The sequence below is a fragment of the Amblyomma maculatum genome, chromosome 4 (genome assembly GCF_055883805.1).
Source record: "Amblyomma maculatum isolate TAMU_Amacu chromosome 4, ASM5588380v1, whole genome shotgun sequence".
NCBI classification, from domain to species: domain Eukaryota; kingdom Metazoa; phylum Arthropoda; class Arachnida; order Ixodida; family Ixodidae; genus Amblyomma; species Amblyomma maculatum.
Genome location: NC_139347.1, coordinates 138,337,765 through 138,365,307, shown reverse-complemented (window position 1 = coordinate 138,365,307; position 27,543 = coordinate 138,337,765). Strand labels below are relative to the sequence as shown.

The following is a 27,543-nucleotide window of genomic DNA, read 5'->3' as shown; positions in this document are numbered from 1 at the left end:
AATAAAGAAAAAAAAAATGGTTGAGTGGTAGAATACTCGCCTGCCACGCGGGTGGCCCGGGTTCGATTCCCTGCCGACGCAGTTGACTTTTTATTTGCTTCAAAGTGAACCACTGGAGCGTGCACATCATACTGATTAGTTTTATTTGACTCTTACAGCACTCGCTCATCCACTCCGTTGTATGTCATAGCCTTGTGTCAGTACAGTTTCACTGTACAACGCTGTATCTACGGAGAGACAAGCGCGTCGGTGGTTCAGTGGTAGAATAATCGCCTGCCACGCGGGTGGCCCGGATTCGATTCCCGGCCGACGCAGTTGACTTTTTATTTGCTTCAAAGTGAACCACTGGAGCGTGCACATCATACTGATTAGTTTTATTTGACTCTTACAGCACTCGCTCATCCACTCCGTTGTCTGTCATAGCCTTGTGTCAGTACAGTTTCACTGTACGACGCTGTATCTACGGAGAGACAAGCGCGTCGGTGGTTCAGTGGTAGAATACTCGCCTGCCACGCGGGTGACCCGGGTTCGATTCCCGGCCGACGCAGTTGACTTTTTATTTGCTTCAAAGTGAACCACTGGAGCGTGCACATCATACTGATTAGTTTTATTTGACTCTTACAGCACTCGCTCATCCACTCCGTTGTATGTCATAACCTTGTGTCAGTACAGTTTCACTGTACGACGCTGTATCTACGGAGAGACAAGCGCGTCGGTGGTTCAGTGGATTCTGCTTCCGGCCACGCCAGTGAACGGACGCAGGATGCAGGGCTCCTCAGGAGCGGCTTCAGCGGCCATGTCAGGCCGCGGTAACAGGACTGCTGAAAAGGACAACACTTACCAGGTCGTTTTGCCTGCACTTCCAACAGGTCGGTTTGTTTTGAATACCTTTTTTTTTTTGCACGCCGATATCAGGGCCCGCCCGTACCGGGTGGAAGATTTCCGGGATGCTTTAGCACAACACTCGCTAATCCCCGATGTTATCGCTATGGGGGCGTATCGGATGAGCCACGTCTGGGCCGTCACTCTCAAGGATACTGAAGCCGTCAACAAGATTGTCAGTGTAGGTGAGCTGTCTGTGAAAAACGGTCGCTGCTTGGTGATTGACCCGGCGAACCAGGACGTGCGACTCAAACTTCACTGGCTACTTCACAACGTGCCAGATGAAGATGTTCGTGCTGCATTTGCGCCGTACGGAAAGGTGTCAGACGTTTCCCGGGAGCGCTGGCGTGTTAAAGGTATGCTGGAAAAGGGCTCTACAACTAGACTCGTCACGCTGAAGCTGAAAGCTGGCATGAAGCTCGACGACCTGCCGCATCAGCTGAATGTTAGCGGTGAGCTCGCGCTCGCCATTGTGCCAGGCAGACCCCCGTTGTGCCTACGCTGCCAGAGTACTGGTCACATCCGCAAAGAGTGCCGGGTTCCTCGCTGCGGAACGTGCCGACGGTTCGGGAATGAAGACAACCAGTGTGCACGAACCTACGCTAGCATTGCCGGACCTGGGACCAGCGAAGACTCTTCCGAGTTAATTATGGACGAGGCGGATGCGGAGGAGGCTGCTGACATTAGAGGTCAGTCAACGAAACAGGACGCGCCTTCCATGACGGTTTTAACAAAGGATAAGGTGACGGTCTCAAATGAAAAGAATGAACCTCGGCATGTCTTGAGCGCTCCATCCCAGGACCATGAAAGCGAGTCAAAGGAAGGGTCAGAAGACTTAACCAAATTTTCTGACGCTGAGGATCATCTCAGTACTGAGCCTTCCTGTACTGATGCCATGGAGGTTGGGCCGGAGACAGCAGCCTTAATTGCCGCGAAACGTCCGCATGAGGAAAGCGTCGAGGAGACTCAGCTGCCAGGCGGTGTTTGTGGTGAGCCGCCGCCGAAAACTTCTGGCATCCGAAGAGCCACGTTAAGACCGAAGCCGAACTTCTCGGCCGACACGCGGCAGGCGGGGAAACCGCCTCCGTAGTTTTTGTGGTGACCTGAACGATTTGTGGGTCGGCTGCCTACCGACCAGCGTCACGAACCTTCTACAACCAAGTGGTGCGTGTGTTAGCAAAAATGAAACAATGGGCTTGGACTTCGTTTGAATGCATCCCGACATTCTGCTGGCAGGACATTACATGCATGCATACGCCGCTGTTTGTCAGAAGCGGAGGACACGCAACCATGAAGGTCGGCACCATGCCGGTACTGGCCTCTCTCTAGTACATGACTCTCAAGCTTAATTCGCCGTTACACGTAGCTACTTTGAATGTTAGAGGACTGGGAGCGAGAAGGCGACAATGCCAACTCAGTCACCTCCTTGTGGATAATGATATAGATATAGCAGCTGTGCAAGAGTCAAAGATTGAGAGCCAAGAAAGCACTGACCGTATGGTGGCTTCTTTTCCAACAAACTTCTATGTGTGTGTATGCCATTCTGTTGGTGTATCGGGTGAATGCCTTTTATTTATACGTAACACGCTGGGAGTAAGCGTAGAGTCCGTTTTTGCCTGTCCAAGTGGTCGGCTTTTGGTTACCGATTTTACCTACTCTAATTTATGCTGGCGTGTTGTGTGTGTGTATGCTCCCAATTCAGGGCGTGAGCGTGAATTGTTTTTTCAGTCTATTGAGTTGTGGTTGAAGGTCGACAAAATCTTGCTTGTACTTGGTGACTACAACTGTGTGTGCGCTGCTGTGGACCGAGCGGCCAAGTGTAAACCTCGAAGAGACAGAAGCTCCGTGCTGTTGAATGCACTTGTGCATGAGTATAGCCTTGAGGATGTTGGTAGTGTGTTCTCCACTGGAAACCAGCCAGAGTTCACGCACTTTCAGCGAGATAGCCATGCCAGATTGGACAGGGTGTATGCCTCGGTAGATCTTGTTTCCCTATGTACTGCATATGAGGTCAAACCTGTGTCTTTCAGCGATCATTGTCTCGTGAGTGCAGTGTTTGGTCGCAAAGGAAAGAAATCGCGCTTTAACTGGTACCTATGGAAACTGAATGCCAAACTTCTTGCCGATGAAGAGTTCCTTACTGAAGTTAAGACAGAGTTTGAAAATCGTCTTGCTATGCGACCAGTAAGTTTTGCAGCGGAATGGGACAGCTTCAAAGAGTGGGTCAAATTTAAAGCAATAGAAAAGAGTAGTAAGCTGCGGTACAAAGAGAAAGAAAAAGAAAAAGAACTGAATGAACAACTTGCTCTTTTTTTGAGCATGGAAAGTACTGTGCCAGGGCATTTCGCCAGTAAAAAACGAGAGCTTAAAAGTGAGCTGGAAACAATCGACAGCGAAAGATACACAGCGGCTGTCATACGTGCAAGGGCTGAAAAACTTTGGGCTGGAGAAGTGCCGACAAAACGAGCCCTAGCAGACGAGAAAAGATACGCCTGCCAGAAAGAAATAAGGAGTATAAGGTATGCCGGCTATATCACTGAAGATGCTAAAGATATTCAGCGTGCCGTAGCAGAGCACTTCGAAGAACTGCTTAGCGCTAAGCTTGAGACTGTAGGCGGCTTTCAAACAGATTTTCTAAAACTGATGCCTGCACTGGATGACGAAAGTAAAGCGCGCCTAGAAACACCGATAACGTTGCAGGAGATAGAATCTGCAATAGATGACCTGACACCTGGAAAGGCCCCTGGGCCGGATGGTCTAAGCGCTGCCTTCTTTAAAACTTTTCAGCAGTATGCGGCTCAGTTTATGCTCGATGTAATCACTGAAGCTTACGAACGTAATGCTGTTCCATTGTGTTTCGCTACATCGCACATTGTGCTAATACCCAAGACAGATGATCCGGAAAAACGACTGTTGGTGGGGTCATATCGACCGATTAGCCTCACCAATGTTGACTACAAGGTGTATATGAAGGTTTTAGCAAAAAGACTGCAAAGCGTAATAAAAAAACTGGTTGGGTCTCATCAACCGTGCGGCATCAAGGGTCGATCCATTGCCACGAATATACATGTCGCAAGAACCGTACTAGAATGTGTTGATGCACTCGGTGGTCAGATAGCCATGATGCAGTTAGATTTGGCGAAAGCCTTTGACCGTGTTTCTCAAGAAACTCTTTTTTCCATTTTGGAGCATTCTAACCTTGGAAAAGTCATAGTGGAGGGTGTTAAAATGGCTTACGCGAACTGCACGACCCGTATTATAGTGAATGGTGAACTGACTGACAGCATCGCAGTACGTTCATCGGTAAGGCAGGGCTGCCCACTCTCACCCCTGCTTTTTGCGCTGTATTTAGAGCCACTTTGCTTGGCTATCATTGATAGCGATCGCATTTTAGGGTTCAAGCTGCAATCAGCACACGTGAAAATGCTGGCATATGCTGATGACATAGCAGTGTTTTGTGCAACTAGAAAGAGCATCTGTGAAGTTACGGGTGTCGTCCAAACATTTTGTGATCAAACCGGATGTAAGATCAATTGGGAGAAAAGCTCTGGGTTTTGGCACGGTGATTGGGACGTGACACCTGATTTCTTCTGTAAGCTGCGATGGTCTGCTCTCCCAACGCGATATCTAGGCGTGCCTTTGGATTGTTATCGAGATGCCAACGTGCACTGGATGGAACAAGCATCCAGAGCGAAAGAAAAAGCGGATGCGTGGCAAGGAAGGCAACTCTCAATGTTTTCGCGCGCTTCCATTTGCAATGTTTTTCTTATTTCAAGGCTGTGGTACCTCATGAATGTGTTGTGTGTCTCACGAACCTCAATTCAGAAAATGCACCGCGTTTTTGCTGTTTTTATTTGGGCATCCACATGGGAAAAAACCGCCCGGACGAACTTGTTTATTTCTGTTAAAAGGGGCGGGCTTGGCCTTGCCCATTTGTTCTTGCGACAAGTGGTTTCGCGATTTATATTCCTGCGTGATCAAAAAGATACCTTTCTAAGAACTGTGATGCAAGTGCGATTGCAGAGGCTGCTCCCTGAATGGATTGTGTCATGTGAAAGCATGCCTGGTACTGTGACTACTACCTGCGCGAAGTTGTTTTTTCGTGCAAGTTGCTGAAAGTTCGGTTTTCTTTTGATTACCTTTTCAATGTTCCCAGAAAAAAACTGTATAAAGATCTCATTGACGTGATGCTGCCGGTGCCTTTTTACAGGGAATTACACTGTGGAGGCCCAGGGCAGGATGTTTTGAAAAGAGTAAAGATGCCCGTGAGGCCATCTGCTAAAGCGTTCCTTTTCAAACTTCACTGCAATACGCTCCCTGTTAAAACCTGGCTGAATGAAAAAGGTATCTTCGTCCCATGGACAACAAATTGCCTGTTGTGCAAAAAACCGGAGACAATTGAACACGTCTTCTTACAGTGTTGGGATGCTGTTTTTCTGTGGGACGTCCTCCAAAGGACAATTAAAAAGGAACTTCCCCTAACTCCGTACGGAATCAGATTCCTACCAGTGCAGAACGATGATGCACCTTATGATTTAATTATGCTTCTTGGTCTCCATAGTTTGTGGAAAACACGAATGCAGGTGCGTCACGCAGATATAAATACACGATCTGCGCGTGAAAACTTCATTGAAAGTGCGGTGTATATACGCGAAACTTTCAGGATGCAGCAGGATCCACCACATTGGCAATGTCTATTTGATGAGTTGGTGAACCTGAAAAGATTTTAGCCGCGTACGCGTTAGCTCAAGTGTAGTTGACGTGTTTTATCATGTGTATTTTTGTTTTCTGTTTCACGGCAATAAAGAAAAAAAAAAGCGTCGGTGGTTCAGTGGTAGAATACTCGCCTGCCACGCGGGTGGCCCGGAATCGATTCCCGGCCGACGCACTTGACTTTTTATTTGCTTCAAAGTGAACCACTGGAGCGTGCACATCATACTGATTAGTTTTATTTGACTCTTACAGCACTCGCTCATCCACTCCGTTCTATGTCATAGCCTTGTGTCAGTACAGTTTCACTGTACGACGCTGTATCTACGGAGAGACAAGCGCGTCGGTGGTTCAGTGGTAGAATACTCGCCTGCCACGCGGGTGGCCCGGGTTCGATTCCCGGCCGAAGCAGTTGACTTTTTATTTGCTTCAAAGTGAACCACTGGAGCGTGCACATCATACTGATTAGTTTTATTTGACTCTTACAGCACTCGCTCATCCACTCCGTTGTATGTCATAGCCTTGTGTCAGTACAGTTTCACTGTACGACGCTGTATCTACGGAGAGACAAGCGCATCGGTGGTTCAGTGGTAGAATACTCGCCTGCCACGCGGGTGGCCCGGATTCGATTCCCGGCCGACGCAGTTGACTTTTTATTTGCTTCAAAGTGAACCACTGGAGCGTGCACATCATACTGATTAGTTTTATTTGACTCTTACAGCACTCGCTCATCCACTCCGTTGTATGTCACAGCCTTGTGTCAGTACAGTTTCACTGTACGACGCTGTATCTACGGAGAGACAAGCGCGTCGGTGGTTCAGTGGTAGAATACTCGCCTGCCACGCGGGTGGCCCGGATTCGATTCCCGGCCGACGCAGTTGACTTTTTATTTGCTTCAAAGTGAACCACTGGAGCGTGCACACCATACTGATTAGTTTTATTTGACTCTTACAGCACTCGCTCATCCACTCCGTTGTATGTCATAGCCTTGTGTCAGTACAGTTTCACTGTACGACGCTGTATCTACGGAGAGACAGGCGCGTCGGTGGTTCAGTGGTAGAATACTCGCCTGCCACGCGGGTGGCCCGGGTTTGATTCCCGGCCGACGCAGTTGACTTTTTATTTGCTTCAAAGTGAACAACTGGAGCGTGCACATCATACTGATTAGTTTTATTTGACTCTTACAGCACTCGCTCATCCACTCCGTTGTATGTCATAGCCTTGTGTCAGTACAGTTTCACTGTACGACGCAGTATCTACGGAGAGACAGGCGCGTCGGTGGTTCAGTGGTAGAATACTCGCCTGCCACGCGGGTGGCCCGGATTCGATTCCCGGCCGACGCAGTTGACTTTTTATTTGCTTCAAAGTGAACCACTGGAGCGTGCACATCATACTGATTAGTTTTATTTGACGCTTACAGCACTCGCTCATCCACTCCGTTGTATGTCATAGCCTTGTGTCAGTACAGTTTCACTCTACGACGCTGTATCTACGGAGAGACAAGCGAGTCGGTGGTTCAGTGGTAGTATACTCGCCTGCCACGCGGGTGGCCCGGATTCGATTCCCGGCCGACGCAGTCGACTTTTTATTTGCTTCAAAGTGAACCACTGGAGCGTGCACATCATACTGATTAGTTTTATTTGACTCTTACAGCACTCGCTCATCCACTCCGTTGTATGTCATAGCCTTGTGTCAGTACAGTTTCACTGTACGACACTGTATCTACGGAGAGACAAGCGCGTCGGTGGTTCAGTGGTAGAATACCCGCCTGCCACGCAGGTGGCCCGGATTCGATTCCCGGACGACGCAGTTGACTTTTTATTTGCTTCAAAGTGAACCACTGGAGCGTGCACATCATACTGATTAGTTTTATTTGACCCTTACAGCACTCGCTCATCCATTCCGTTGTATTTCATAGCCTTGTGTCAGTACAGTTTCACTGTCCGACGCTGTATCTACGGAGAGACAAGCGCGTCGGTGGTTCAGTGGTAGAATACTCGCCTGCCACGCGGGTGGCCCGGATTCGATTCCCGGCCGACGCAGTTGACTTTTTATTTGCTTCAAAGTGAACCACTGGAGCGTGCACATCATACTGATTAGTTTTATTTGACTCTTACAGCACTCGCTCATCCACTCCGTTGTATGTCATAGCCTTGTGTCAGTACAGTTTCACTGTACGACGCTGTATCTACGGAGAGACAAGCGCGTCGGTGGTTCAGTGGTAGAATACTCGCCTGCCACGCGGGTGGCCCGGGTTCGATTCCCGGCCGACGCAGTCGACTTTTTATTTGCTTCAAAGTGAACCACTGGAGCGTGCACATCATACTGATTAGTTTTATTTGACTCTTACAGCACTCGCTCATCCACTCCGTTGTATGTCATAGCCTTGTGTCAGTACAGTTTCACTGTACGACACTGTATCTACGGAGAGACAAGCGCGTCGGTGGTTCAGTGGTAGAATACTCGCCTGCCACGCAGGTGGCCCGGATTCGATTCCCGGCCGACGCAGTTGACTTTTTATTTGCTTCAAAGTGAACCACTGGAGCGTGCACATCATACTGATTAGTTTTATTTGACCCTTACAGCACTCGTTCATCCACTCCGTTGTATGTCATAGCCTTGTGTCAGTACAGTTTCACTGTACGACGCTGTATCTACGGAGAGACAAGCGCGTCGGTGGTTCAGTGGTAGAATACTCGCCTGCCACGCGTGTGGCCCGGGTTCGATTCCCGGCCGACGCAGTTGACTTTTTATTTGCTTCAAAGTGAACCACTGGAGCGTGCACATCATACTGATTAGTTTTATTTGACTCTTACAGCACTCACTCATCCACTCCGTTGTATGTCATAGACTTGTGTCAGTACAGTTTCACTGTACGACGCTGTATCTACGGAGAGACAAGCGCGTCGGTGGTTCAGTGGTAGAATACTCGCCTGCCACACGGGTGGCCCGGATTCGATTCCCGGCCGACCCAGTTGACTTTTTATTTGCTTCAAAGTGGACCACTGGAGCGTGCACATCATACTGATTAGTTTTATTTGACTCTTACAGCACTCGCTCATCCACTGCGATGTCTGTCATAGCCTTGTGTCAGTACAGTTTCACTGTACGACGCTGTATCTACGGAGAGACAAGCGCGTCGGTGGTTCAGTGGTAGAATACTCGCCTGCCAAGCGGGTGGCCCGGATTCGATTCCCGGCCGACGCAGTTGACTTTTTATTTGCTTCAAAGTGAACCACTGGAGCGTGCACATCATACTGATTAGTTTTATTTGACTCTCACAGCACTCGCTCATCCACTCCGTTGTATGTCATAGCCTTGTGTCAGTACAGTTTCACTGTACGACACTGTATCTACGGAGAGACAAGCGCGTCGGTGGTTCAGTGGTAGAATACTCGCCTGCCACGCAGGTGGCCCGGATTCGATTCCCGGCCGACGCAGTTGACTTTTTATTTGCTTCAAAGTGAACCACTGGAGCGTGCACATCATACTGATTAGTTTTATTTGACCCTTACAGCTCTCGCTCATCCACTCCGTTGTATGTCATAGCCTTGTGTCAGTACAGTTTCACTGTACGACGCTGTATCTACGGAGAGACAAGCGCGTCGGTGGTTCAGTGGTAGAATACTCGCCTGCCACGCGGGTGGCCCGGGTTCGATTCCCGGCCGACGCAGTTGACTTTTTATTTGCTTCAAAGTGAACCACTGGAGCGTGCACATCATACTGATTAGTTTTATTTGACTCTTACAGCACTCGCTCATCCACTCCGTTGTATGTCATAGCCTTGTGTCAGTACAGTTTCACTGTACGACGCTGTATCTACGGAGAGACAAGCGCGTCGGTGGTTCAGTGGTAGAATACTCGCCTGCCACACGGGTGGCCCGGATTCGATTCCCGGCCGACCCAGTTGACTTTTTATTTGCTTCAAAGTGAACCACTGGAGCGTGCACATCATACTGATTAGTTTTATTTGACTCTTACAGCACTCGCTCATCCACTGCGTTGTCTGTCATAGCCTTGTGTCAGTACAGTTTCACTGTACGACGCTGTATCTACGGAGAGACAAGCGCGTCGGTGGTTCAGTGGTAGAATACTCGCCTGCCACGTGGGTGGCCCGGGTTCGATTCCCGGCCGACGCAGTTGACTTTTTATTTGCTTCAAAGTGAACCACTGGAGCGTGCACATCATACTGATTAGTTTTATTTGACTCTTACAGCACTCGCTCATCCACTCCGTTGTATGTCATAGCCTTGTGTCAGTACAGTTTCACTGTACGACACTGTATCTATAGAGAGACACGCGCGTCGGTGGTTCAGTGGTAGAATACTCGCCTGCCACGCAGGTGGCCCGGATTCGATTCCCGGCCGACGCAGTTGACTTTTTATTTGCTTCAAAGTGAACCACTGGAACGTGCACATCATACTGATTAGTTTTATTTGACCCTTACAGCACTCGCTCATCCACTCCGTTGTATGTCATAGCCTTGTGTCAGTACAGTTTCACTGTACGACGCTGTATCTACGGAGAGACAAGCGCGTCGGTGGTTCAGTGGTAGAATACTCGCCTGCCACGCGGGTGGCCCGGGTTCGATTCCCGGCCGACGCAGTTGACTTTTTATTTGCTTCAAAGTGAACCACTGGAGCGTGCACATCATACTGATTAGTTTTATTTGACTCTTACAGCACTCGCTCATCCACTCCGTTGTATGTCATAGCCTTGTGTCAGTACAGTTTCACTGTATGACGCTGTATCTACGGAGAGACAGGCGCGTCGGTGGTTCAGTGGTAGAATACTCGCCTGCCACGCGGGTGGCCCGGATTCGATTCCCGGCCGACGCAGTTGACTTTTTATTTGCTTCATAGTGAACCACTGGAGCGTGCACATCATACTGATTAGTTTTATTTGACTCTTACAGCACTCGCTCATCCACTGCGTTGTCTGTCATAGCCTTGTGTCAGTACAGTTTCACTGTACGACGCTGTATCTACGGAGAGACAAGCGCGTCGGTGGTTCAGTGGTAGAATACTCGCCTGCCACGCGGGTGGCCCGGATTCGATTCCCGGCCGACGCAGTTGACTTTTTATTTGCTTCAAAGTGAACCACTGCAGCGTGCACATCATACTGATTAGTTTTATTTGACTCTTAAAGCACTCGCTCATCCACTCCGTTGTCTGTCATAGCCTTGTGTCAGTACAGTTTCACTGTACGACGCTGTATCTACGGAGAGACAAGCACGTCGGTGGTTCAGTGGTAGAATACTCGCCTGCCACGCGGGTGGCCCGGATTCGATTCCCGGCCGACGCAATTGACTTTTTATTTGCTTCAAAGTGAACCACTGGAGCGTGCACATCATACTGATTAGTTTTATTTGACTCTTACAACACTCGCTCATCCACTCCGTTGTATGTCATAGCCTTGTGTTAGTGCAGTTTCACTGTACGACGCTGTATCTACGGAGAGACAAGCGCGTCGGTGGTTCAGGGGTAGAATACTCGCCTGCCACGCGGGTGGCCCGGGTTCGATTCCCGGCCGACGCAGTTGACTTTTTATTTGCTTCAAAGTGAACCACTGGAGCGTGCACATCATACTGATTAGTTTTATTTGACTCTTACAGCACTCGCTCATCCACTCCGTTGTATGTCATAGCCTTGTGTCAGTACAGTTTCACTGTACGATGCTGTATCTACGGAGAGACAAGCGCGTCGGTGGTTCAGTGGTAGAATACTCGCCTGCCACGCGGGTGGCCCGGATTCGATTCCCGGCCGACGCAGTTGACTTTTTATTTGCTTCAAAGTGAACCACTGGAGCGTGCACATCATACCGATTAGATTTATTTGACTCTTACAGCACTCGCTCATACACTCCGTTGTATGTCATAGCCTTGTGTCAGTACAGTTTCACTGTACGACGCTGTATCTACGGAGAGACAAGCGCGTCGGTGGTTCAGTGGTAGAGTACTCGCCTGCCACGCGGGTGGCCCGGGTTCGATTCCCGGCCGACGCAGTTGACTTTTTATTTGCTTCAAAGTGAACCACTGGAGCGTGCACATCATACTGATTAGTTTTATTTGACTCTTACAGCACTCGCTCATCCACTCCGTTGTATGTCATAGCCTTGTGTCAGTACAGTTTCACTGTACGACACTGTATGTACGGAGAGACAAGCGCGTCGGTGGTTCAGTGGTAGAATACTCGCCTGCCACGCAGGTGGCCCGGATTCGATTCCCGGCCGACGCAGTTGACTTTTTATTTGCTTCAAAGTGAACCACTGGAGCGTGCACATCATACTGATTAGTTTTATTTGACCCTTACAGCACTCGCTCATCCACTCCGTTGTATGTCATAGCCTTGTGTCAGTACAGTTTCACTGTACGACGCTGTATCTATGGAGAAACAAGCGCGTCGGTGGTTCAGTGGTAGAATACTCGCCTGCCACGCGGGTGGCCCGGGTTCGATTCCCGGCCGGCGCAGTTGACTTTTTATTTGCTTCAAAGTGAACCACTGGAGCGAGCACATCATACTGATTAGTTTTATTTGACTCTTACAGCACTCGCTCATCCACTCCGTTGTATGTCATAGCCTTGTGTCAGTACAGTTTCACTGTACTACGCTGTATCTACGGAGAGACAAGCGCGTCGGTGGTTAAGTGGTAGAATACTCGCCTGCCACGCGGGTGGCCCGGGTTCGATTCCCGGCCGACGCAGTTGACTTTTTATTTGCTTCAAAGTGAACCACTGGAGCGTGCACATCATACTGATTAGTTTTATTTGACTCTTACAGCACTCGCTCATCCACTCCGTTGTATGTCATAGCCTTGTGTCAGTACAGTTTCACTGTACGACGCTGTATCTACGGAGAGACAAGCGCGTCGGAGGTTCAGTGGTAGAATACTCGCCTGCCACGCGGGTGGCCCGGATTCGATTCCCGGCCGGCGCAGTTGACTTTTTATTTGCTTCAAAGTGAACCACTGGAGCGTGCACATCATACTGATTAGTTTTATTTGACTCTTACAGCACTCGCTCATCCACTCCGTTGTATGTCATAGCCTCGTGTCAGTACAGTTTCACTGTACGACGCTGTATCTACGGAGAGACAAGCGCGTCGGTGGTTCAGTGGTAAAATACTCGCCTGCCACGCGGGTGGCCCGGATTCGATTCCTGGCCGACGCAGTTGACTTTTTATTTGCTTCAAAGTGAACCACTGGAGCGTGCACATCATACTGATTAGTTTTATTTGACTCTTACAGCACTCGCTCATCCACTCCGTTGTATGTCATAGCCTTGTGTCAGTAAAGTTTCACTGTACGACGCTGTATCTACGGAGAGACAAGCGCGTCGGTGGTTCAGTGGTAGAATACTCGCCTGCCACGCGGGTGGCCCGGGTTCGATTCCCGGCCGACGCAGGTGACTTTTTATTTGCTTCAAAGTGAACCACTGGAGCGTGCACATCATACTGATTAGTTTTATTTGACTCTTACAGCACTCGCTCATCCACTCCGTTGTATGTCATAGCCTTGTGTCAGTACAGTTTCACTGTACGACGCTGTATCTACGGAGAGACAAGCGCGTCGGTGGTTCAGTTGTAGAATACTCGCCTGCCACGCGGGTGGCCCGGATTCGATTCCCGGCCGACGCAATTGACTTTTTATTTGCTTCAAAGTGAACCACTGGAGCGTGCACATCATACTGATTAGTTTTATTTGACTCTTACAGCACTCGCTCATCCACTCCGTTGTATGTCATAGCCTTGTGTCAGTACAGTTTCACTGTACGACGCTGTATCTACGGAGAGACAAGCGCGTCGGTGGTTCAGTGGTAGAATACTCGCCTGCCACGCGGGTGGCCCGGATTCGATTCCCGGCCGACGCAGTTGACTTTTTATTTGCTTCAAAGTGAACCACTGGAGCGTGCACATCATACTGATTAGTTTTATTTGACTCTTACAGCACTCGCTCATCCACTCCGTTGTCTGTCATAGCCTTGTGTCAGTACAGTTTCACTGTACTACGCTGTATCTACGGAGAGACAAGCGCGTCGGTGGTTCAGTGGTAGAATACTCGCCTGCCACGCGGGTGGCCCGGATTCGATTCCCGGCCGACGCAGTTGACTATTTATTTGCTTCAAAGTGAACCACTGGAGCGTGCACATCATACTGATTAGTTTTATTTGACTCTTACAGCACTCGCTCATCCACTCCGTTGTATGTCATAGCCTTGTGTCAGTACAGTTTCACTGTACGACGCTGTATCTACGGAGAGACAAGCGCGTCGGTGGTTCAGTGGTAGAATACTCGCCTGCCACGCGGGTGGCCCGGGTTCGATTCCCGGCCGACGCATTTGACTTTTTATTTGCTTCAAAGTGAACCACTGGAGCGTGCGCATCATACTGATTAGTTTTATTTCACTCTTACAGCACTCGCTCATCCACTCCGTTGTATGTCATAGCCTTGTGTCAGTACAGTTTCACTGTACGACGCTGTATCTACGGAGAGACAAGCGCGTCGGTGGTTCAGTTGTAGAATACTCGCCTGCCTCGCGGGTGGCCCGGATTCGATTCCCGGCCGACGCAGTTGACTTTTTATTTGCTTCAAAGTGAACCACTGGAGCGTGCACATCATACTGATTAGTTTTATTTGACTCTTACAGCACTCGCTCATCCACTCCGTTGTATGTCATAGCCTTGTGTCAGTACAGTTTCACTGTACGACGCTGTATCTACGGAGAGACAAGCGCGTCGGTGGTTCAGTGGTAGAATACTCGCCTGCCACGCGGGTGGCCCGGGTTCGATTCCCGGCCGAAGCAGTTGACTTTTTATTTGCTTCAAAGTGAACCACTGGAGCGTGCACATTATACTGATTAGTTTTATTTGACTCTTACAGCACTCGCTCATCCACTCCGTTCTCTGTCATAGCCTTGTGTCAGTACAGTTTCACTGTACGACGCTGTATCTACGGAGAGACAAGCGCGTCGGTGGTTCAGTTGTAGAATACTCGCCTGCCACGCGGGTGGCCCGGATTCGATTCCCGGCCGACGCAGTTTACTTTTTATTTGCTTCAAAGTGAACCACTGGAGCGTGCACAACATACTGATTAGTTTTATTTGACTCTTACAGCACTCGCTCATCCACTCCGTTGTATGTCATAGCCTTGTGTCAGTACAGTTTCACTGTACGACGCTGTATCTACGGAGAGACAAGCGCGTCGGTGGTTCAGTGGTAGAATACTGGCCTGCCACGCGGGTGGCCCGGATTCGATTCCCGGCCGACGCAGTTGACTTTTTATTTGCTTCAAAGTGAACCACTGGAGCGTGCACATCATACTGATTAGTTTTATTTGACTCTTACAGCACTCGCTCATCCACTCCGTTGTATGTCATAGCCTTGTGTAAGTACAGTTTCACTGTACGACGCTGTATCTACGGAGAGACAAGCGCGTCGGTGGTTCAGTTGTACAATACTCGCCTGCCACGAGGGTGAACCGGATTCGATTCCCGGCCGACGCAGTTGACTTTTTATTTGCTTCAAAGTGAACCACTGGAGCGTGCACATCATACTGATTAGTTTTATTTGACTCTTACAGCACTCGCTCATCCACTCCGTTGTATGTCATAGCCTTGTGTCAGTACAGTTTCACTGTACGACGCTGTATCTACGGAGAGACAAGCGCGTCGGTGGTTCAGTTGTAGAATACTCGCCTGCCACGCGGGTGGCCCGGATTCGATTCCCGGCCGACGCAGTTGACTTTTTATTTGCTTCAAAGTGAACCACTGGAGCGTGCACATCATACTGATTAGTTTTATTTGACTCTTACAGCACTCGCTCATCCACTCCGTTGTATGTCATAGCCTTGTGTCAGTACAGTTTCACTGTACGACGCTGTATCTACGGAGAGACAAGCGCGTCGGTGGTTCAGTGGTAGAATACTCGCCTGCCACGCGGGTGGCCCGGGTTCGATTCCCGGCCGAAGCAGTTGACTTTTTATTTGCTTCAAAGTGAACCACTGGAGCGTGCACATCATACTGATTAGTTTTATTTGACTCTTACAGCACTCGCTCATCCACTCCGTTGTATGTCATAGCCTTGTGTCAGTACAGTTTCACTGTACGACGCTGTATCTACGGAGAGACAGGCGCGTCGGTGGTTCAGTGGCAGAATACTCGCCTGCCGCGCGGGTGGCCCGGATTCGATTCCCGGCCGACGCAGTTGACTTTTTATTTGCTTCAAAGTGAACCACTGGAGCGTGCACATCATACTGATTAGTTTTATTTGACTCTTACAGCACTCGCTCATCCACTCCGTTGTATGTCATAGCCTTGTGTCAGTACAGTTTCACTGTACGACGCTGTATCTACGGAGAGACAAGCGCGTCGGTGGTTCAGTGGTAGAATACTCGCCTGCCACGCGGGTGTCCCGGATTCGATTCCCGGCCGAAGCAGTTGACTTTTTATTTGCTTCAAAGTGAACCACTGGAGCGTGCACATCATACTGATTAGTTTTATTTGACTCTTACAGCACTCGCTCATCCACTCCGTTGTCTGTCATAGCCTTGTGTCAGTACAGTTTCACTGTACGACGCTGTATCTACGGAGAGACAAGCGCGTCGGTGGTTCAGTGGTAGAATACTCGCCTGCCACGCGGGTGGCCCGGATTCGATTCCCGGCCGACGCAGTTGACTTTTTATTTGCTTCAAAGTGAACCACTGGAGCGTGCACATCATACTGATTAGTTTTATTTGACTCTTACAGCACTCGCTCATCCACTCCGTTGTATGTCATAGCCTTGTGTCAGTACAGTTTCACTGTACGACGCTGTATCTACGGAGAGACAAGCGCGTCGGTGGTTCAGCGGTAGAATACTCGCCTGCCACGCGGGTGGCCCGGGTTCGATTCCCGGCCGACGCAGTTGACTTTTTATTTGCTTCAAAGTGAACCACTGGAGCGTGCACATCATACTGATTAGTTTTATTTGACTCTTACAGCACTCGCTCATCCACTCCGTTGTATGTCATAGCCTTGTGTCAGTACAGTTTCACTGTACGACGCTGTATCTACGGAGAGACAAGCGCGTCGGTGGTTCAGTTGTAGAATACTCGCCTGCCACGCGGGTGGCCCGGATTCGATTCCCGGCCGACGCAGTTGACTTTTTATTTGCTTCAAAGTGAACCACTGGAGCGTGCACATCATACTGATTAGTTTTATTTGACTCTTACAGCACTCGCTCATCCACTCCGTTCTCTGTCATAGCCTTGTGTCAGTACAGTTTCACTGTACGACGCTCTATCTACGGAGAGACAAGCGCGTCGGTGGTTCAGTTGCAGAATACTCGCCTGCCACGCGGGTGGCCCGGATTCGATTCCCGGCAGACGCAGTTTACTTTTTATTTGCTTCAAAGTGAACCACTGGAGCGTGCACATCATACTGATTAGTTTTATTTGACTCTTACAGCACTCGCTCATCCACTCCGTTGTATGTCATAGCCTTGTGTCAGTACAGTTTCACTGTACGACGCTGTATCTACGGAGAGACAAGCGCGTCGGAGGTTCAGTGGTAGAATACTCGCCTGCCACGCGGGTGGCCCGGATTCGATTCCCGGCCGGCGCAGTTGACTTTTTATTTGCTTCAAAGTGAACCACTGGAGCGTGCACATCATACTGATTAGTTTTATTTGACTCTTACAGCACTCGCTCATCCACTCCGTTGTATGTCATAGCCTCGTGTCAGTACAGTTTCACTGTACGACGCTGTATCTACGGAGAGACAAGCGCGTCGGTGGTTCAGTGGTAGAATACTCGCCTGCCACGCGGGTGGCCCGGATTCGATTCCTGGCCGACGCAGTTGACTTTTTATTTGCTTCAAAGTGAACCACTGGAGCGTGCACATCATACTGATTAGTTTTATTTGACTCTTACAGCACTCGCTCATCCACTCCGTTGTATGTCATAGCCTTGTGTCAGTAAAGTTTCACTGTACGACGCTGTATCTACGGAGAGACAAGCGCGTCGGTGGTTCAGTGGTAGAATACTCGCCTGCCACGCGGGTGGCCCGGGTTCGATTCCCGGCCGACGCAGTTGACTTTTTATTTGCTTCAAAGTGAACCACTGGAGCGTGCACATCATACTGATTAGTTTTATTTGACTCTTACAGCACTCGCTCATCCACTCCGTTGTATGTCATAGCCTTGTGTCAGTACAGTTTCACTGTACGACGCTGTATCTACGGAGAGACAAGCGCGTCGGTGGTTCAGTTGTAGAATACTCGCCTGCCACGCGGGTGGCCCGGATTCGATTCCCGGCCGACGCAATTGACTTTTTATTTGCTTCAAAGTGAACCACTGGAGCGTGCACATCATACTGATTAGTTTTATTTGACTCTTACAGCACTCGCTCATCCACTCCGTTGTCTGTCATAGCCTTGTGTCAGTACAGTTTCACTGTACTACGCTGTATCTACGGAGAGACAAGCGCGTCGGTGGTTCAGTGGTAGAATACTCGCCTGCCACGCGGGTGGCCCGGATTCGATTCCCGGCCGACGCAGTTGACATTTTATTTGCTTCAAAGTGAACCACTGGAGCGTGCACATCATACTGATTAGTTTTATTTGACTCTTACAGCACTCGCTCATCCACTCCGTTGTATGTCATAGCCTTGTGTCAGTACAGTTTCACTGTACGACGCTGTATCTACGAGAGACAAGCGCGTCGGTGGTTCAGTGGTAGAATACTCGCCTGCCACGCGGGTGGCCCGGGTTCGATTCCCGGCCGACGCAGTTGACTTTTTATTTGCTTCAAAGTGAACCACTGGAGCGTGCGCATCATACTGATTAGTTTTATTTGACTCTTACAGCACTCGCTCATCCACTCCGTTGTATGTCATAGCCTTGTGTCAGTACAGTTTCACTGTACGACGCTGTATCTACGGAGAGACAAGCGCGTCGGTGGTTCAGTTGTAGAATACTCGCCTGCCACGCGGGTGGCCCGGATTCGATTCCCGGCCGACGCAGTTGACTTTTTATTTGCTTCAAAGTGAACCACTGGAGCGTGCACATCATACTGATTAGTTTTATTTGACTCTTACAGCACTCGCTCATCCACTCCGTTGTATGTCATAGCCTTGTGTCAGTACAGTTTCACTGTACGACGCTGTATCTACGGAGAGACAAGCGCGTCGGTGGTTCAGTGGTAGAATACTCGCCTGCCACGCGGGTGGCCCGGGTTCGATTCCCGGCCGAAGCAGTTGACTTTTTATTTGCTTCAAAGTGAACCACTGGAGCGTGCACATTATACTGATTAGTTTTATTTGACTCTTACAGCACTCGCTCATCCACTCCGTTCTCTGTCATAGCCTTGTGTCAGTACAGTTTCACTGTACGACGCTGTATCTACGGAGAGACAAGCGCGTCGGTGGTTCAGTTGTAGAATACTCGCCTGCCACGCGGGTGGCCCGGATTCGATTCCCGGCCGACGCAGTTTACTTTTTATTTGCTTCAAAGTGAACCACTGGAGCGTGCACATCATACTGATTAGTTTTATTTGACTCTTACAGCACTCGCTCATCCACTCCGTTGTATGTCATAGCCTTGTGTAAGTACAGTTTCACTGTACGACGCTGTATCTACGGAGAGACAAGCGCGTCGGTGGTTCAGTTGTACAATACTCGCCTGCCACGAGGGTGAACCGGATTCGATTCTCGGCCGACGCAGTTGACTTTTTATTTGCTTCAAAGTGAACCACTGGAGCGTGCACATCACTGATTAGTTTTATTTGACTCTTACAGCACTCGCTCATCCACTCCGTTGTATGTCATAGCCTTGTGTCAGTACAGTTTCACTGTACGACGCTGTATCTACGGAGAGACAAGCGCGTCGGTGGTTCAGTTGTAGAATACTCGCCTGCCACGCGGGTGGCCCGGATTCGATTCCCGGCCGACGCAGTTGACTTTTTATTTGCTTCAAAGTGAACCACTGGAGCGTGCACATCATACTGATTAGTTTTATTTGACTCTTACAGCACTCGCTCATCCACTCCGTTGTATGTCATAGCCTTGTGTCAGTACAGTTTCACTGTACGACGCTGTATCTACGGAGAGACAAGCGCGTCGGTGGTTCAGTGGTAGAATACTCGCCTGCCACGCGGGTGGCCCGGGTTCGATTCCCGGCCGAAGCAGTTGACTTTTTATTTGCTTCAAAGTGAACCACTGGAGCGTGCACATCATACTGATTAGTTTTATTTGACTCTTACAGCACTCGCTCATCCACTCCGTTGTATGTCATAGCCTTGTGTCAGTACAGTTTCACTGTACGACGCTGTATCTACGGAGAGACAGGCGCGTCGGTGGTTCAGTGGCAGAATACTCGCCTGCCGCGCGGGTGGCCCGGATTCGATTCCCGGCCGACGCAGTTGACTTTTTATTTGCTTCAAAGTGAACCACTGGAGCGTGCACATCATACTGATTAGTTTTATTTGACTCTTACAGCACTCGCTCATCCACTCCGTTGTATGCCATAGCCTTGTGTCAGTACAGTTTCACTGTACGACGCTGTATCTACGGAGAGACAAGCGCGTCGGTGGTTCAGTGGTAGAATACTCGCCTGCCACGCGGGTGGCCTGGATTCGATTCCCGGCCGACGCAGTTGACTTTTTATTTGCTTCAAAGTGAACCACTGGAGCGTGCACATCATACTGATTAGTTTTATTTGACTCTTACAGCACTCGCTCATCCACTCCGTTGTCTGTCATAGCCTTGTGTCAGTACAGTTTCACTGTACGACGCTGTATCTACGGAGAGACAAGCGCGTCGGTGGTTCAGTGGTAGAATACTCGCCTGCCACGCGGGTGGCCCGGATTCGATTCCCGGCCGACGCAGTTGACTTTTTATTTGCTTCAAAGTGAACCACTGGAGCGTGCACATCATACTGATTAGTTTTATTTGACTCTTACAGCACTCGCTCATCCACTCCGTTGTATGTCATAGCCTTGTGTCAGTACAGTTTCACTGTACGACGCTGTATCTACGGAGAGACAAGCGCGTCGGTGGTTCAGCGGTAGAATACTCGCCTGCCACGCGGGTGGCCCGGGTTCGATTCCCGGCCGACGCAGTTGACTTTTTATTTGCTTCAAAGTGAACCACTGGAGCGTGCACATCATACTGATTAGTTTTATTTGACTCTTACAGCACTCGCTCATCCACTCCGTTGTATGTCATAGCCTTGTGTCAGTACAGTTTCACTGTACGACGCTGTATCTACGGAGAGACAAGCGCGTCGGTGGTTCAGTTGTAGAATACTCGCCTGCCACGCGGGTGGCCCGGATTCGATTCCCGGCCGACGCAGTTGACTTTTTATTTGCTTCAAAGTGAACCACTGGAGCGTGCACATCATACTGATTAGTTTTATTTGACTCTTACAGCACTCGCTCATCCACTCCGTTGTATGTCATAGCCTTGTGTCAGTACAGTTTCCCTGTACGACGCTGTATCTACGGAGAGACAAGCGCGTCAGTGGTTCAGTGGTAGAATACTCGCCTGCCACGCGGGTGGCCCGGGTTCGATTCCCGGCCGACGCAGTTGACTTTTTATTTGCTTCAAAGTGAACCACTGGAGCGTGCACATTATACTGATTAGTTTTATTTGACTCTTACAGCACTCGCTCATCCACTCCGTTGTATGTCATAGCCTTGTGTCAGTACAGTTTCACTGTACGACGCTGTATCTACGGAGAGACAAGCGCGTCGGTGGTTCAGTGGTAGAATACTGGCCTGCCACGCGGGTGGCCCGGATTCGATTCCCGGCCGACGCAGTTGACTTTTTATTTGCTTCAAAGTGAACCACTGGAGCGTGCACATCATACTGATTAGTTTTATTTGACTCTTACAGCACTCGCTCATCCACTCCGTTGTATGTCATAGCCTTGTGTAAGTACAGTTTCACTGTACGACGCTGTATCTACGGAGAGACAAGCGCGTCGGTGGTTCAGTTGTACAATACTCGCCTGCCACGAGGGTGAACCGGATTCGATTCTCGGCCGACGCAGTTGACTTTTTATTTGCTTCAAAGTGAACCACTGGAGCGTGCACATCACTGATTAGTTTTATTTGACTCTTACAGCACTCGCTCATCCACTCCGTTGTATGTCATAGCCTTGTGTCAGTACAGTTTCACTGTACGACGCTGTATCTACGGAGAGACAAGCGCGTCGGTGGTTCAGTTGTAGAATACTCGCCTGCCACGCGGGTGGCCCGGATTCGATTCCCGGCCGACGCAGTTGACTTTTTATTTGCTTCAAAGTGAACCACTGGAGCGTGCACATCATACTGATTAGTTTTATTTGACTCTTACAGCACTCGCTCATCCACTCCGTTGTATGTCATAGCCTTGTGTCAGTACAGTTTCACTGTACGACGCTGTATCTACGGAGAGACAAGCGCGTCGGTGGTTCAGTGGTAGAATACTCGCCTGCCACGCGGGTGGCCCGGGTTCGATTCCCGGCCGAAGCAGTTGACTTTTTATTTGCTTCAAAGTGAACCACTGGAGCGTGCACATCATACTGATTAGTTTTATTTGACTCTTACAGCACTCGCTCATCCACTCCGTTGTATGTCATAGCCTTGTGTCAGTACAGTTTCACTGTACGACGCTGTATCTACGGAGAGACAGGCGCGTCGGTGGTTCAGTGGCAGAATACTCGCCTGCCGCGCGGGTGGCCCGGATTCGATTCCCGGCCGACGCAGTTGACTTTTTATTTGCTTCAAAGTGAACCACTGGAGCGTGCACATCATACTGATTAGTTTTATTTGACTCTTACAGCACTCGCTCATCCACTCCGTTGTATGTCATAGCCTTGTGTCAGTACAGTTTCACTGTACGACGCTGTATCTACGGAGAGACAAGCGCGTCGGTGGTTCAGTGGTAGAATACTCGCCTGCCACGCGGGTGGCCTGGATTCGATTCCCGGCCGACGCAGTTGACTTTTTATTTGCTTCAAAGTGAACCACTGGAGCGTGCACATCATACTGATTAGTTTTATTTGACTCTTACAGCACTCGCTCATCCACTCCGTTGTCTGTCATAGCCTTGTGTCAGTACAGTTTCACTGTACGACGCTGTATCTACGGAGAGACAAGCGCGTCGGTGGTTCAGTGGTAGAATACTCGCCTGCCACGCGGGTGGCCCGGATTCGATTCCCGGCCGACGCAGTTGACTTTTTATTTGCTTCAAAGTGAACCACTGGAGCGTGCACATCATACTGATTAGTTTTATTTGACTCTTACAGCACTCGCTCATCCACTCCGTTGTATGTCATAGCCTTGTGTCAGTACAGTTTCACTGTACGACGCTGTATCTACGGAGAGACAAACGCGTCGGTGGTTCAGCGGTAGAATACTCGCCTGCCACGCGGGTGGCCCGGGTTCGATTCCCGGCCGACGCAGTTGACTTTTTATTTGCTTCAAAGTGAACCACTGGAGCGTGCACATCATACTGATTAGTTTTATTTGACTCTTACAGCACTCGCTCATCCACTCCGTTGTATGTCATAGCCTTGTGTCAGTACAGTTTCACTGTACGACGCTGTATCTACGGAGAGACAAGCGCGTCGGTGGTTCAGTTGTAGAATACTCGCCTGCCACGCGGGTGGCCCGGATTCGATTCCCGGCCGACGCAGTTGACTTTTTATTTGCTTCAAAGTGAACCACTGGAGCGTGCACATCATACTGATTAGTTTTATTTGACTCTTACAGCACTCGCTCATCCACTCCGTTGTATGTCATAGCCTTGTGTCAGTACAGTTTCCCTGTACGACGCTGTATCTACGGAGAGACAAGCGCGTCGGTGGTTCAGTGGTAGAATACTCGCCTGCCACGCGGGTGGCCCGGGTTCGATTCCCGGCCGACGCAGTTGACTTTTTATTTGCTTCAAAGTGAACCACTGGAGCGTGCACATTATACTGATTAGTTTTATTTGACTCTTACAGCACTCGCTCATCCACTCCGTTCTCTGTCATAGCCTTGTGTCAGTACAGTTTCACTGTACGACGCTGTATCTACGGAGAGACAAGCGCGTCGGTGGTTCAGTTGTAGAATACTCGCCTGCCACGCGGGTGGCCCGGATTCGATTCCCGGCCGACGCAGTTTACTTTTTATTTGCTTCAAAGTGAACCACTGGAGCGTGCACATCATACTGATTAGTTTTATTTGACTCTTACAGCACTCGCTCATCCACTCCGTTGTATGTCATAGCCTTGTGTCAGTACAGTTTCACTGTACGACGCTGTATCTACGGAGAGACAAGCGCGTCGGTGGTTCAGTGGTAGAATACTGGCCTGCCACGCGGGTGGCCCGGGCTCGATTCCCGGCCGACGCAGTTGACTTTTTATTTGCTTCATAGTGAACCACTGGAGCGTGCACATCATACTGATTAGTTTTATTTGACTCTTACAGCACTCGCTCATCCACTCCGTTGTATGTCATAGCCTTGTGTAAGTACAGTTTCACTGTACGACGCTGTATCTACGGAGAGACAAGCGCGTCGGTGGTTCAGTTGTAGAATACTCGCCTGCCACGCGGGTGAACCGGATTCGATTCCCGGCCGACGCAGTTGACTTTTTATTTGCTTCAAAGTGAACCACTGGAGCGTGCACATCATACTGATTAGTTTTATTTGACTCTTACAGCACTCGCTCATCCACTCCGTTGTATGTCATAGCCTTGTGTCAGTACAGTTTCACTGTACGACGCTGTATCTACGGAGAGACAAGCGCGTCGGTGGTTCAGGCTACTTCCGGCCGCCGAGGCGAACGGACGTGCCATCATGTGCTCCGACGGAGCGGTAACAGCGGCCCAGCTGGGTCGCGGAAACAGGATTGCGGACTTGCCGGACCAGGATTATCAAGTCATTTTGCCTCAACTGCCATCAGGTCGGAATGTTTTAAATACTGTTTTTCTGCATGCCGATGTGAGATGTCGGCCGTATCGCGTGGAAGACTTCCGCGATGCGTTGGATAGTCTGGATATGCTCCCCGAGGTGATTGCCTTGGGGGCGTACCAGATGAATCACGTCTGGGCGCTTACATTCAAGAGCGGAGACGGGATGAAGAAAATGTTGGCCCTGCGTGATTTCAAGGTGAAGGAACGACGATGCGTCATCATCGACCCAATGAACCAGGACGTGAGGCTGAAGTTGCACTGGGTTGTCTACGGTGTCCATGACGACGACGTGCGATCTGCCCTGGCACCTTTTGGGAAGGTAACGGACATTTCGAAAGAAAAGTGGCGTGTCAGTGGCGTTGCGGACAAAGCATCAACGACAAGAGTAATTGGGCTCAAGCTGAAATCCGGTGTTTCGGTGGATGACCTCCCGCACCAGCTCCGCGTAGCAGGCGAGTTGGCTCTGGTTGTAGTGCCGGGCAGAGCTCCGCTTTGTCTCCGGTGCCGGACTGCGGGGCACATTAGACGCGAGTGTCGTGTTCCTCGTTGCACCCGATGCAGGCGCTTTGGTCATCGGGAGGACATGTGCGTTAAAACTTACGCGAGTGTTACTGGACCACTGCAACAAGAGGACGCTTCAGACCTCATTATGGATGAAGCCGACGCCGAGGAAGCAGCGAAAGGGCGGCTAGAAGTGTCCACGCGATGCCCTAACGCGTCTTCCGAAAATTCTGAAGGCTCCACGCAGGCCGCAAGCCGCGACACGAAAAGCCAGTCACTTGCTACACAAGTAAAGACGCCTTCGGAGGCTGCTGAGAAGTCCTCCGAGAGCACCTTGTCGGAGGGCCAGCCAGACGAACACACCCAGGACGGCATGCAGTCACCTGAAGTTACGAAGGCTGCGTCTAGTAGTGACCGAAGAGCAGCGTCAGCCGCAGGCAATGGAAGTCAGCGGGAGCCGATGGAATTAACTGTGAACTCAAAAAGAACGCCCGGGGACAGCGTGGGAGCAGGAGACGGCCTTGACTACACTAACAACGAGGGACCGCCCCCCAAAGCCGTCATGCCACGGCGACCTAGCTTCAGACCAAAGCCAAACATCTCCCTCGACCGGAATACGGTCGGGACACCGCCCTCATAGCAAAGAGCGATTGTGAAGTTTGTGCACAAGGAACTGGACAAACCCTTCAAGGTGCTTCGACCGAGAAGCAAGGCCTCTTCGCAGTGGCTACGGGCTCAACCAAAAAAGCAAGTGCACATGCTCAACTGCTTCCCAGACTGCCGTGGTAAGCGCTGTGCGGTCCTTTTGTTTTGCAATTAAATGGCAGTAAACCTCCAGTCTGCGTTACGTATAGCCACCTTAAACGTTCGCGGAATGACAGCGAGGCGGCGGCAATATCAAGTTAGTCGGCTATTTCTTGAAAACGAATTGGACTTGGTCGCTATACAAGAAACGAAGGTAGAAAGTGAAGAACAAACGGACCGCATGGTGCAACCATTCAGAGATAGGTACAATGTATGTGTGTGTCATGCTGTTGGCAATTCGGCAGGATGTGTTATTTTTATTCGCAACAGTCTGGGCATTGTCGAGGAGGCAGTCACAGTGTGCCCTTCTGGACGCCTGATTGTTGTTGACTTTTCCTTCTCTAATTTGAAATGGCGTATGATATGCGTCTATGCACCTAATAAGGAAGGGGAGCGTAGGTTGTTCTTCGAGCAGCTCGAACAGCATTTGAAGGGTGAAAGATGTGTTGTTATGGTGGGTGACTTCAATTGTGTATGTATGCCTGAAGATCGCGTAAAACTTCAGCCTGTGAAGGACCCCAGCGCACACTTATTAAGGACGTTAACCACAGAGTATCATCTAGAAGATGTTGGTTGGCTTCTGTCACCTATTGGACAATGCCAGTACACCCATTTCCAAAGAGAAAGCCATGCGAGGCTAGATCGTGCATACATTTCCCTAGAACTCGCGCCTCTGTGCCGAAGTTATGAAGTTAAGCACGTGTCTTTTACAGATCACAGCCTAGTAGTTTTTTGCATAGGAGCAAAGGAAAATAAATCTAAATTTAACTGGGAGCTTTGGAAATTTAATTCTAAACTTTTGGATGATGAGAGCTATGTGAACGAAGTAAAGGAAATGTTCAACGCACTGTTTGCGACGAAATCAGGGGACTGGATGAGTGAGTGGGAAAGTTTTAAGAACAATATAAAAATGAAAGCAATAGAAAGAGCAACCATTTTACGACATGTCAGTAAAGAGAACGAGCAAGATCTGCACCGTCAACTCAACTTGTTGCTGAACCTAGATAGCGGGACGCCTGGATTGTGGTCGAAGCAGATTAAAGAAGTTAAGAATAAACTTGAGCTTATCGATGAAGAAAGATATAGGGGAGCTATTGTGCGAGCACGAGCAGAGGGATTATGGGTTGGCGAGACACCGAACAAGCGCTCACTCGGTGACGAGAAAAGATACGTGGAAAAAAACAAAATTAAAAAGATACTTCACCATAACGAAGTTGCAACAGAATGCGAGGTTATCAAAGAAGCGTTTGCAGAGTACTATAGTGAGCTACTTGGGCGGGCTAAGCAAAGGAAAGAACAATTCGAAAGTCAGTTTTTGCAGACCATGCCCAGGCTTGAGGATGAAGTTAAAGCCAGGCTTGAGCAACCAATCAGTGTACTTGAAATTGAGCTGGCTATAGAAGAAATAAGCGCTGGAAAATCACCCGGTCCTGACGGATTAGGGGCTGCTTTTTACAAGAAATTCAAATCAGAAGCCAGCAGGGCATTGTACTGCGTAATAAAGGAAGCATACCATGTTAAACAAATGCCGCCATCTTTCAAAGCTTCACATATTGTCTTAATTCCTAAATCAGATGACGCAGTCAAACTTCTATCGGTGGAGTCCTATCGGCCTATAAGCCTCACAAATGTGGATTATAAATTGTTTATGAAAGTGTTGGCAAGGAGGGTGCAAGGTGTCATTAAACAGTTGGTAGGTCCACACCAAACATGCGGCATTAAGGGCCGCACTATCT

General features: G+C 49.6%; 1 protein-coding gene and 15 non-coding genes across 16 annotated transcripts; all 16 read left to right on the top strand.

Moving 5' to 3' along the window:
* Nucleotides 1–476: 476 nt before the first annotated feature.
* Nucleotides 477–547, top strand: TRNAG-GCC (transfer RNA glycine (anticodon GCC)). Its single transcript has one exon. It is a non-coding gene; the product is annotated as a tRNA-Gly (tRNA).
* A 7,249-nt stretch (nt 548–7,796) lies between these two features.
* Nucleotides 7,797–7,867, top strand: TRNAG-GCC (transfer RNA glycine (anticodon GCC)). The gene has a single exon. It is a non-coding gene; the product is annotated as a tRNA-Gly (tRNA).
* Nucleotides 7,868–8,262: 395 nt separating this feature from the next.
* Nucleotides 8,263–8,333, top strand: TRNAG-GCC (transfer RNA glycine (anticodon GCC)). The gene has a single exon. It is a non-coding gene; the product is annotated as a tRNA-Gly (tRNA).
* An 861-nt stretch (nt 8,334–9,194) lies between these two features.
* Nucleotides 9,195–9,265, top strand: TRNAG-GCC (transfer RNA glycine (anticodon GCC)). The gene has a single exon. It is a non-coding gene; the product is annotated as a tRNA-Gly (tRNA).
* An 861-nt stretch (nt 9,266–10,126) lies between these two features.
* Nucleotides 10,127–10,197, top strand: TRNAG-GCC (transfer RNA glycine (anticodon GCC)). Its single transcript has one exon. It is a non-coding gene; the product is annotated as a tRNA-Gly (tRNA).
* A 1,327-nt stretch (nt 10,198–11,524) lies between these two features.
* Nucleotides 11,525–11,595, top strand: TRNAG-GCC (transfer RNA glycine (anticodon GCC)). The gene has a single exon. It is a non-coding gene; the product is annotated as a tRNA-Gly (tRNA).
* A 395-nt stretch (nt 11,596–11,990) lies between these two features.
* On the top strand, nt 11,991–12,061 carry TRNAG-GCC (transfer RNA glycine (anticodon GCC)). The gene has a single exon. It is a non-coding gene; the product is annotated as a tRNA-Gly (tRNA).
* An 861-nt stretch (nt 12,062–12,922) lies between these two features.
* TRNAG-GCC (transfer RNA glycine (anticodon GCC)) lies at nt 12,923–12,993 on the top strand. Its single transcript has one exon. It is a non-coding gene; the product is annotated as a tRNA-Gly (tRNA).
* Nucleotides 12,994–13,854: 861 nt separating this feature from the next.
* TRNAG-GCC (transfer RNA glycine (anticodon GCC)) lies at nt 13,855–13,925 on the top strand. The gene has a single exon. It is a non-coding gene; the product is annotated as a tRNA-Gly (tRNA).
* Nucleotides 13,926–16,417: 2,492 nt separating this feature from the next.
* Nucleotides 16,418–16,488, top strand: TRNAG-GCC (transfer RNA glycine (anticodon GCC)). Its single transcript has one exon. It is a non-coding gene; the product is annotated as a tRNA-Gly (tRNA).
* Nucleotides 16,489–17,582: 1,094 nt separating this feature from the next.
* TRNAG-GCC (transfer RNA glycine (anticodon GCC)) lies at nt 17,583–17,653 on the top strand. The gene has a single exon. It is a non-coding gene; the product is annotated as a tRNA-Gly (tRNA).
* A 627-nt stretch (nt 17,654–18,280) lies between these two features.
* On the top strand, nt 18,281–18,351 carry TRNAG-GCC (transfer RNA glycine (anticodon GCC)). Its single transcript has one exon. It is a non-coding gene; the product is annotated as a tRNA-Gly (tRNA).
* A 2,257-nt stretch (nt 18,352–20,608) lies between these two features.
* TRNAG-GCC (transfer RNA glycine (anticodon GCC)) lies at nt 20,609–20,679 on the top strand. Its single transcript has one exon. It is a non-coding gene; the product is annotated as a tRNA-Gly (tRNA).
* A 2,257-nt stretch (nt 20,680–22,936) lies between these two features.
* Nucleotides 22,937–23,007, top strand: TRNAG-GCC (transfer RNA glycine (anticodon GCC)). Its single transcript has one exon. It is a non-coding gene; the product is annotated as a tRNA-Gly (tRNA).
* Nucleotides 23,008–23,402: 395 nt separating this feature from the next.
* Nucleotides 23,403–23,473, top strand: TRNAG-GCC (transfer RNA glycine (anticodon GCC)). Its single transcript has one exon. It is a non-coding gene; the product is annotated as a tRNA-Gly (tRNA).
* Nucleotides 23,474–24,386: 913 nt separating this feature from the next.
* Nucleotides 24,387–25,643, top strand: LOC146193117 (uncharacterized). The gene has a single exon (XM_084600489.1). The coding sequence runs from the start codon at nt 24,387–24,389 to the stop codon at nt 25,641–25,643; it is 1,257 nt and encodes a 418-aa protein (XP_084456615.1).
* The last annotated feature ends 1,900 nt before the right edge of the window (nt 25,644–27,543 follow it).

Excerpts from the sequence above, each read along its gene's own strand:
- LOC146193117 (XM_084600489.1), top strand. The coding sequence starts at position 24,387 with ATGTGCTCCGACGGAGCGGTAACAGCGGCCCAGCTGGGTCGCGGAAAC.